General features: G+C 42.7%; 1 protein-coding gene across 7 annotated transcripts in view; it reads left to right on the top strand.

Moving 5' to 3' along the window:
• Positions 1-79: 79 nt before the first annotated feature.
• The window catches only part of GABPB2 (GA binding protein transcription factor subunit beta 2), a 33723-nt gene continuing 22614 nt past the window's right edge, over positions 80-11188 (top strand). For 2 of the 7 annotated variants that reach the window (XM_047725717.1, XM_047725713.1), the window contains exons 1-4: positions 92-928; positions 7282-7421; positions 10052-10219; positions 10756-10950. In XM_047725717.1, coding sequence (XP_047581673.1) covers positions 7314-7421; positions 10052-10219; positions 10756-10950 — 471 coding nt within the window. In that variant the 5' untranslated portion in view covers positions 92-928; positions 7282-7313. Of the gene's footprint in view, positions 929-7281; positions 7422-10051; positions 10220-10755; positions 10951-11188 lie in introns of all 7 variants that reach the window. The other 5 variants (XM_047725711.1, XM_047725712.1, XM_047725714.1 and 2 more) reach the window with 5 other exon arrangements.

Below are 11188 nucleotides of genomic sequence, written 5' to 3'. Positions count from 1 at the left end.
AAGGCCCACCATAAAAGAGAAAAGACAAAATTTAATAGAGAGTGGAGCCGTGACGTGTCCTTTCCTATGTTCACTTATTTTTGAAGGGCTTCTTTCCCGAATTCTCGCAGCCCTTAGGTAGTGGCCATGGGTGGGGTGAAGATGAGAATCGTTTGGTATGTAAAATCTGTAAGTGGACCTGCAAACTCAAACTGTATCCCCTTCCAAGCCTCTAAAAAGAAATGAACCCATTATCTGGTCCACTGCTCTAAGGAGACAGCTTAGTTCCGGGCTCCCTATATTCATACTGTAAATTTGGAAATACGACCGTCAGGGCACTAGCGTTCAATTCGCGCACAAAGCCGGGGACGTCCCAACTGCTTCACCTGAGGCTGAAACAGGGAAACAAGGTTTTCCCGTCAACCTTAGGATCCCCCAGTCAGGGTACCAAAAAGGAACAGGGCCCACACTGGCTCCGACCCGTCCTCGACACGTCCCCGGCTTCTTGGCGCCAAAAGAAACCATCAGGTCCGTCCCCTACCGGAACTATACGACACGTAAGACACGTAATCAACAATCCTCCGCCTCGTTAAATAGTCCCGCCTGGGTTATCTCGGACACACACTTTTCCACCTCAAAAATCCTTCGATGGATAGACTATGATCCTCGAGGTGCATTGCCCTTCGGTTCGAATGTAAACTTGGCTTTTCTGATCATTCTCTTCATAGATCCCTCCGCCAAAGATTGTATTCGCTTAGTCTTCACTTCCGGGTCCGCCATTTTGTTGCCTCCATTTCTCCACGAGGGGGGGTTAAAGGCCCCCAAAATATGCATATATGAAAAGGCCAAAAAGTAACCGTCAGTGACAGGGAGTGTTAACTAGAGAAAGAAACGGGACCAAACTGGCGGGCTCGGTGAAAGCGCGGCCGGCAGCGTCCCGGACGAGGAGGTGAGGGGGAAGAAGACGTGAGGACTCTGGGGGGGCGTCGGGGCTGGAATGGAGACTGCTGTGAGAAGTTGCAACGCGTCCCAGCCCAGCCCCGGACTTCTGGGTGCAGACAGAGCGGCGCCCCGCGGGGGCAGTTCGGGGAGGGGGGATGAAGAGGAAGGGGATGCTGCTGGGAGGAAGGGGAGGGGACTGGGAGGTGAAGAAGGGGGTGGGTGTAAGACCTGGGGCTGGGGAGCTGGACCCAGGGAAGCGAAGGCCATGGAGGTGACCGCCAGGGGGCAGCCCGGAGTCCGGGCTGGGGGCTGCGGCCTTGGCTCCTTGCCCCCATTGACTCTCCCAGAAAGACAACGTTGCTGTTTGGAACTGGAGGATTTGTGATGAAGGAGGAAACGGGGACTCTCAATTCTCTGACCTCGGTAATAGCCTAAAGATTTTGAGTGAGCTCAGTAATCGAAGCAAGAGTAGTACGGGCTCCGCCCCCAGTTGTTGCACAGTTGTTTGTACAGCTGGCGGCCGGTGGAGACGTCTGCAATAGAAAAAGTGGGAGGAAAGTCGCCAGAACATGGACTCTTCAATTCCATTTCTCCTTCTCGTTAGGTTTCTCCTGTCCTCACAGATTTCCTCGAGCCAGCAGAGATTATCCCATTCTTCTCTCTCTTCCCAAAAGTACTTCTTTCTCTTAAACATCTGTAGAAAAAGACATTCTGTGGCTTACCCCCAGCAATTTTAACATTTTTGGCTGTCGGGACCACATCTTCATTGTGCCATTTGACCCACCCAGTCCAACTGAGATGCTCTTAAGCATATATTTTCTTAAGCATCTATTTTCTTTTTTTTTTATTTAAAGATTTTTATTTATTTATTTGACAGATCACAAGTAGGCAGAGAGAGAGGGAGAAGCAGGCTCCCTGCTGAGCAGAGAGCCCGATGTGGGGCTCGATTCCAGGACTCTGGGATCATGACCTGAGCCGAAGGCAGAGGCTCAACCCACTGAGCCACCCAGGTGCCCCTTAAGCATCTATTTTCACACAGGCTTTGAAACAGTGAAACAGAACTGCCCCACCCAAATTCTTACATCAACAAATGTAATTACTCTGTGATAATAGAGTACTTTGTCGTCGAGAGCTCAAGTACTTCCTTCGTTATTAAAACAGAGTTATTCAGAGTTCTTGTATGTTTGTTTGGGAAGGGTGCTTTGTTACTTTATTAATCTCCAAAATCCTAAGAGACAAGTTGAATCAGATGTTGTCTTTTCACTTCATGTATAGGGAAAGTAGAGGTACATCCAGTAAGGGAGAATGTTTTCCCCGTGTTTTTAATAATCAGGAAGCTTTAAGGTGCCTAGACTGTCCTCTTGACTTACTGGCTTCATCTCTTTTCTGGTGGGTATTGTCAGTGTTTAGGTAGGCTATGGGAGAATGGCACATAATATCCCCTCCCCCAAATGCTGTTATTTTAAAAATACATTTTGCTTTTACTTTGGAGAGATGCTTCAGGTTAACTCAAAAGACTCAGGGTAGGGGCGCCTGGGTGGCTCAGTGGGTTAAGCCACTGCTTTCGGCTCAGGTCATGATCTCGGAGTCCTGGGATCGAGCCCCGCATCGGGCTCTCTGCTCAGCAGGGAGCCTGCTTCCTCCTCTCTCTGCTTGCCTCTCTGCCTGCTTGTGATCTGTCAAATAAAAAAAAAAAAAAAGAAAGACTCAGGGTAGAGGAGGAAAGAACCTTGAACACAATTCTAGGAGACCTCTTTTATATCAGGTGATAAATACAACACCCTGCTTATTTTCTAATCCCAAAGTTTAACTGTATCTTTGTATAGTAAGAAATAAGACTTTTCATGGCCTATTTAAAGAATGGGATTACAGGGACGCCTGGGTGGCTCAGTTGGTTGGACGACTGCCTTCGGCTCAGGTCATGATCCCGGAGTCCGGGGATCGAGTCCCACATCGGGCTCCCAGCTCCATGGGGAGTCTGCTTCTCCCTCTGACCTTCTCCTCGCTCATGCTCTCTCTCACTGTCTCTCTCTCAAATAAATAAAATCTTAAAAAAAAAAAAAAAAAAAGAATGGGATTACAAATCTGGGTCAGCTGCCATTTAGTGATACTGATACATGGGCTCACAAATACGGTTAAAGAAAAGTGGGGGCACCTGGATGGTTCAGTGGGTTGAGCGTCAGACCCTTGATTTTGTCCCAAGTCATGATCTTGGGGTCATGGGATCAAGCCCAGTGTCAGGCGCCACACTCAGTGCGGAGTCTACCTATCCCTCTTCCTCTGCCCCACCCCACACTTGCTGTCTCTCTCTCTCTCAAATAAATAAATAGAATCTTAAAAAAAAAAAAAAAAAGATAAGTGGGGTTCCTGGGTGGCTCAGTTGGTTAAACATCTGACTCTTGATTTTGGCTTAAGTCATGATCTCTGGGTTGTGCAATTGACCCAGCCTCAATCTCTGCACTGAGCACCAAAGCCTGATTAAGATTCTTTCACTCTCTCTCTGCACCTCCCCTCCCCTGCTCATGCACTCAAGCTCTCTCTTAAATAAATAAATAAATAGTGATACAATTAATGTATGTTTGAAGGCAGACTATAGTGAGAAAAATCAACTTCAGAAATACTTGGCAAGGGGCACCTGGGTGACTCAGTCATAAGTGTATACCTTTGGCTCAAATCATGATCCCAGAGTTCTGGGATTGAGGACCGCATTGGGCTCCCTGCTTGGCGGGAAGCCTGCTTCCCCCACTCCCCCTTCTTGTGTTCCCTCTCTCGCTGTGTCTCTCTCTGTCAAATAAATAAATAAAATATTATTTTTTTCTTAAAGAAGTACCTGGCAAGAGTTCAGGTGCTGAAGACAACAGTTGCAATGGGATAAAATAAACTTATTTAAAGGATCTGTTTTGGGTGCCTGGGTGGCTCAGTGGGTTAAAGCCTCTGCCTTGGGCTCAGGTCATGATCCCAGGGTCCTGGGATCGAGCCCCACATCGGGCTCTCTGCTCCTCGGGGGGCCTGCTTCCTCCTCTCTCTCTGCCTACTTGTATTCTCTGTCTGTCAAATAAATAAATAAAATCTTTAAAATAAATAAAGTCCAAAAAAGTTTAAAATAAATAAATAAAGGATCTGTTTTCTGGATGTATCAGCTTCTCCAGAATGTGAAGCAAACCAGATTTCTCCTTAAGCAGATACCTCAACCTTCAACTGACTATTTTTTTATGGTAGAGAATAGCTGAAATTTTACTATTAGGATACTTCTGCTTTTTGCCAGCATTTCTGAACATCCCTTTGTAGGGAATTCTTCCCCTTTGTGATCAGTTATGTTGAAAGTGTTTGAGATTTGGTGATACAACTTTTTTTTTTTTTTTAAAGATTTTATTTATTTATTTGACAGACAGAGATCACAAGCAGGCAGAGAGGCAGGCAGAGAGAGAGGAGGAAGCAGGTTCCCTGCTGAGCAGAGAGCCCGATGCGGGGCTCGATCCCAGGACCCTGAGATCATGACCTGAGCCGAAGGCAGCGGCTTAACCCACTGAGCCACCCAGGCGCCCCTGGTGATACAACTTTTATATATAGTGTAATTTGAGAAAATGTGAGGGAGTCATTTATGACTAATAAACCACCAAAAAATTTGCTCTTTTTTTTTTTTAAGATTTTATTTACTTATTTGAGAGACAGTGAGAGAGAGCATGAGATGGGAGAAGGTCAGAGGGAGAAGCAGACTCCCCATGGCTGGGAACCTGATGTGGGACTCAATCCCGGGACTCCAGGATCATGACCTGAGCCGAAGGCAGTCACTCAACCAACTGAGCCATCCAGGCACCCTTTGCTCTTGTTTTTAACTGTTGGTAATAAAAAAAAACCTAGATTGAAAATTTAATTTGATACTGTAAAAGGAAGGCAATCATGGAGAAATGCAAAGTGTCGGTTTTCTGTAATAAGGCATTGCTATCATTTTTTTCTCCAGCATTTTCTTGAGTTGTAAAGCCTGACATAGAGGTTCATACTATTAAAGTCCTTCCTCTTCTCTTGAACATACTTATTCAAAGGATCTGGACTGGAGCCTGGCGTATACTCATTTTGAACAAGCTCCTGGTGGTCTCCCAGACACCCATGTTTGAGGACAATGCTCAGTGATATAGACTGGAAAATTAAATGCTATAGTAGCTGAATGATTTGCCTAAGCCAGTGATTCTCAAATTTTCTGGTTTCAGTATGTGTGTATCTATCTATCTATATAAACACATTTATATGTATATATATATTTATTATTTTAGGTTTTATTTATTTATTTTTTTTTACGAGAGGGAACACAAGCAGGGAGAGTGGGAGAGGGAGAAACAGGCTTTCCACTGAGCTGGGAGCCCAGTGGGGGGCTGTATCTGAGGACCCTGGGATCCTGACCTGAGCTGAAGGCAGGCGCCTAACAACTGAGCCACCCAGGTGCCCCAGAACTCATTTATATTTCTAAAAATTATTGAGGATTCCAATGTGTTATATCTGTTGGGATTTACTGTTTTAGAAATTAATTTTGAAATGCTTATTAGTTAAAATACAATTGTAAATCCTGTACATGTTAACATAAATAACACATGTTTTTTAAGATTTTATTTATTTATTTGACAGAGAGATCACAATTAGGCAGAGAGGCAGGCAGAGAGGAAGGCAGGCGGGAAGCAGGCTCCCTGATGAGCACAGAGCCCAATGTGGGGCTCGATCCCAGGACCCTGAGACCATGACCTGAGCTGAAGGCAGAGGCTCAACCCACTGAACCACCCAGGTGCCCCTAAATAACACATTTTAAAAAATTTATTTGTCAGTACGAGAGGGAGACAGAGCACAAGCAGAGGGAGTGGCTGGCAGAGGAAGAAGCAGGCTCCCCTCTGAACAAGGAGCCCAATGTGGGACTCTATCCCAGGACCCTGGGATCATGACCTGAACCAAAAGTAGTCACTTAACCTACTAAGCCACCCAGGCATCCCTAAATAACACATTTTTATGAAAAATATATCTTCCAAGTTAAATAATAAGAGGAATAGCATTGTTCATTATTTTTGCAAATCTCTAACTTCTAGCTTAATAGAAAACAGCTGCATTCTCATATTTACTATTTCATTTAATCTGTTGCAATATGTACTTGGAGAAAAGAGGAGTAAGTTAAATGGCTTTTTCAGGTAATTATGGGTGTTCTTTGGTGCTACACAAACACTGGACAAAATGGCAGTTTATTTATTTATTTATTTATTTATTTGACAGAGAGAGAGACACACAGTGAGAGAGGGAATACAAGCAGGGGAAGTGGGAGAAGGAGAAGCAGGCTTCCCATGGAGCAAGGAGCCCCGTGCGGGGCTTGATCCCAGAACCCTGGGATCACTACCTTGTTTGTTTGTTTGTTTCTTTCTTTCTTTCTTTTTCTTTCTTTTTTAAGATTTTATTTATTTATTTGACAGAGATCACAAGTAGGCAGAGAGACAGGCAGAGAGAGAGGGGAAAGCAGGCTCCTTGCTGAGCAGAGAGCCTGCGGGGCTTGACCCAGGACCCTGAGATCATGACCTGAGCTGAAGGCAGAGGCTTAACTCACTGAGCCACCCAGGTGCCCCAAAAGTGGCAGTTTCTTAAAAGTTAGTTGCAGTGAGGAATCTGAAACCATATCAATGAAATTATTATACTCTGTTACCTTAAAACACCCTGATCTTTCACTTTGTTTGTACTTACACATGATTTTATAAAATGCATTGGTCATTTGAAAAATATTGGTTCAGCAAATTATGCAGGCGATCCAAATGTTGATGCATTTTATTATACAATATTTAAAAATCACATTCATTAGTATTACCACTAATTTCATCAGAAAAGTCTGTAGTAAGCTGTCAACTCATAGTGGTAGATTTAAGTTTCCCAAAATTCTACTTTTGCTTGAAAACTCAAATTATAAAAATTATAATTAATAATTGTTAGTAAATACTGCCAGTTGTTTTCCTTGAAATGGCAGCTCACTCTGTTCATTTTTTTATAAGTGTCTGCCATATCTGAGTCTGCATAGCCTCAGTGTTTGTTCATCATTCTTTCATGTGCCGTAACATTTCTACTCACAGTTGTTTCAAAGGGATGAAATGCTGTTTTATTGCTTCCTTAAGCTAAAGAGGTGGTAATGTTTTGCACAGATTTCCAAAGGATTTTTCTGAATATTGAACACTAAAGACCTATTTAGGGCCTGAAACTTTGCCAAGTATCTGATTGTGTTAGGTGAGGTAGAAAGGAAACGCCTTACTGGATAGTCAGCTTGAGAAGTGTCTTGCATATGTTTAAGTACAAGAGGTCTTCTAAAAACATTTACAGGCAGCTTTCCTTATGTTTGAGTTATAGCTTCCCGAAAACATTTGTTTCTATGCATAAAGATGTCTTTGGTGGATTTGGGGAAGAGGTTGCTAGAAGCAGCAAGAAAAGGCCAAGATGATGAAGTGAGAACATTGATGGCAAATGGCGCCCCATTCACCACAGACTGGGTAAGTTCTTTTAACTATTCCCAATGTGCACTGTTACCAAGTTCTTCCTTTTTTTCTTTCCCAAAGATTTATTTTTAAGTAATCTCTACACCCAGTGTGGGGCTTGAACTTAAAACCCCGAGATCAAGAGTTGCACACTCTACTGACTAAACCAGCCAGGCATCCCTCCAACCTTTTCCTTAAAGGCTAAACAGACTTTATTGATTTTTCTTCATTCCCTTTCTGCCTCACTCTCCCTATAAGAGTTTTATTTTCTTTGTTTCATCTAAATATATAGTCTTCTTCTAGTTTCCTAAATTGCAGGCATCTCCTGTGGATATATAGGTGGTAATTGTAAGGTATTACAAACTTATGATTTTCTTTTTTTTTTTTTAAAGATTTTATTTATTTATTTGACAGAGAGAGATCACAAGTAGACGGAGAGGCAGGCAGAGAGAGAGAGAGAGAGAGAGGGAAGCAGGCTCCCTGCTGAGCAGAGAGCCCGATGTGGGACTCGATCCCAGGACCCTGAGATCATGACCCGAGCCAAAGGCAGCGGCTTAACCCACTGAGCCATCCAGACGCCCAAACTTGTGATTTTCTATAATGCTTTTTAGAGTATTTCCTGAAGGTTTTTTTTTTTTTTAAGATTTTATTTATTTATTTGACAGACAGAGATCACATGTAGGCAGAGAGGCAGGCAGAGAGAGAGAGAGAGAGAGAGAGGAGGAAGCAGGCTCTCCACTGAGCAGAGAGCCCGATGCGGGGCTCGATCCCAGGACCCTGAGATCATGACCCGAGCCAAAGGCAGCGGCTTAACCCACTGAGCCATCCAGACGCCCAAACTTGTGATTTTCTATAATGCTTTTTAGAGTATTTCCTGAAGGTTTTTTTTTTTTTAAGATTTTATTTATTTATTTGACAGACAGAGATCACATGTAGGCAGAGAGGCAGGCAGAGAGAGAGAGAGAGAGAGAGAGGAGGAAGCAGGCTCTCCACTGAGCAGAGAGCCCGATGCGGGGCTCGATCCCAGGACCCTGAGATCATGACCTGAGCCGAAGGCAGCGGCTTAACCCACTGAGCCACCCACGTGCCCCTAGAGTATTTCCTGAAGGTTTAATTCTCCCTGGAGTGTACTTAGGTTATAGGTTTCTGTAATTAGCTAGAAATTAAACAAAGTCAGTATAATAAGAGTGCATTCCTAAACTAAATGAATTACGTGTTTCATTTTCTCTAAAGTGTCCTGGTTAATCAGAAATAGTCTAGGCATTTTCTTTCCTTTTTACCACTGCTAAAAGAACATTAAGAGGAAGGTATAATTTCACGAGCCCAGGCAGCCATCTTGAAGAGGTAGATTTTAAAAGGGTTGCCTAATTTAATTATTTTTATTTTTTTAAGTAATCTCTGCACCACAGACTGGGTAAGCTCTTTTAATTATTCCTAATGTGTGCCTTACCAGTTTCTTCCTTTTTTTTTTTTTCAAAGATTTTATTTTTAAATTTTATTATTATTATTTTTAAAGATATTATTTATTTATTTGACAGAGAGAGAGAGAGATCACAAGCAGGCAGAGAGGCAGGCAGAGACGGGGTAGGGGAAGCAGGCTCCCCGCTGAGCACAGAGCCCAATGTGGGGCTCTGGGGCTCGATCCCAGGACCATGAGATCATGACCTGGGCTGAAGGCAGAGGCTTAACCCACTGAGCCACCCAGGTGCCCCTCAAAGATTTTATTTTTAAGTAATCTCTACACCCATTGTGGAGCTCAGATTCACAACCCTGAGATCAAGAGTCATGTGCTCTACTGACTGAGCCAGTCAGTTAGCATTGCCTAATTTTAACAATTCAATGAACTGGTGTCCTCTATCCTGGGGTGATTAATTCATAACTTTAGAGGCCAGCAGGTACTTAGCACTTCACAAAAAGGAAGAAAAGGAAACCTATGAGATTAGCATTTCTATTAATAGACCTGAAAAGTGCAATGTGAATTAAAGTCAGTCAGACAGAGAGGCTGAACATATATGGAATGCAAAAAATAAACAGCATAGGCTTAAAATAAAGGACCTAACACAAAGAAAGGAATAGATCTCTGGCAAAGTGGCCAAAGATAGAGAATTCTTACAGATTTACTTTGAGACAATCCAGGCTTCTTATTGCTATTGACACGCCATTGCTAAAATTTTATTGCCTCTTCATCTCATCAGTCTTTTTGCTTTGCTTTACCGTGTCAACAGACTTCTGCTCAGCCAGTTAAATTTGCACAGCAAATCTCAGTGACTTTCTAGTCTCTGCCCTTTTCCTAAGAATTGTTTTGAACCCACCTACCCCTTTCCACTACTCAATGCAGAATGTTCTGGTTTATCCATTTTTTTTTAACCTTCTTCTAAGCTTTGCTTAACATCATGTCCTTTAGAGAATCTTTCCTGATATATATGGAATCTTTCCATCTGACTTAAATCCATTATACTTAGCACTTATGTAATTGGTGGTATATTTATTTGCCTTAATTAATATTCTTTACACCTGTTGCACAACCAGATTGTCACTCCAAGGACAAGAACCATAGACTGTACCTCTTGTTCATTTGTGTCCCTCCGACAATGATTTAGAACTCTGCACACAGTTGATATTCAATGAGTATTATTTTCCCACAGCTTGGAACATCACCCCTCCACCTTGCAGCCCAGTATGGTCATTATTCCACAGCAGAAGTGCTCCTTCGAGCAGGCGTTAGCAGGGATGCCCGGACCAAAGTGGACAGGACCCCTTTGCACATGGCTGCAGCTGATGGACATGCACACATCGTGGAACTGCTTGTTAGGGTAATAGTGGCAGATCTGTATCGTAAAAAAGACACTCACCTCCCTGTTTTCTTACTTAAACGGGTGGTAGGAAACTAGGCTGGGAAAGATTAAGTTTAGGACAGTTCATAGCATAGATTTGTGTCTCTTTCAAGAGACATCATGGCTATAAGGATTTTGTTTTCTAATCTTTTACAGGCTAAGCAGACTTTATTGATTTTTCTTCATTCTCTTTCTGCAGGTGTTTTCTGTACTTAAGCCTATTTTTGTAGGCTCTCAGCTCTCTGTTAATAAACGCAGCAAAAATCTGTTCTTTTCCCCTTCCTTTCCCATCTGTTGTAATTTCCCAGTTGTCCTTAAAAGACCCACTCATTGAAGATATTATGTCGGTCATCATTCAGGAGAATTTGAAGAATGTTTTTCCATTTGATATTTCTATGTGATCTAAATTTGAATATGTATAATCTCCATTGAAATTCTTATTTTGGCTGATGGGATCTTGCACCTGTGCTACTATAACCAGTGTCTCTTTGAAAAAAATTACGTCTCTGTGACAGAATGGTGCAGATGTGAATGCCAAGGACATGCTGAAGATGACAGCTTTACATTGGGCTACAGAACACCACCATCGAGATGTTGTAGAGCTACTTATCAAATATGGAGCTGATGTCCATGCTTTCAGCAAGTTTGATAAATCTGCCTTTGACATAGCCCTGGAGAAAAAGAATGCTGAAATTCTGGTCATCCTTCAGGTCTGTTTCTTTTTATACCCCCAGAATACATTTCAATTGAAGTTGAGAAATTTTTTTTTTATAGGATTTGAATCAAAATTGAATTTGCTCTGTTTATCAAGGTAGTACTTCTAAACTTCTGATATGTCTCAATCTTGTGACTCAGTGTCATTGGTATCTTTAAAAAAAAATAGCATTCTAGGGTGCCTGGGTGGCTCAATCAGGTAAGCATTTGCCTTGGGCTCAAGTCATGATCCCA

This window comes from Lutra lutra, chromosome 4 (genome assembly GCF_902655055.1).
Source record: "Lutra lutra chromosome 4, mLutLut1.2, whole genome shotgun sequence".
In the NCBI taxonomy this organism is placed as follows: domain Eukaryota; kingdom Metazoa; phylum Chordata; class Mammalia; order Carnivora; family Mustelidae; genus Lutra; species Lutra lutra.
Note: the sequence above shows the minus strand (reverse complement) of the source record. Positions and strands in the feature narration are given on the sequence as shown.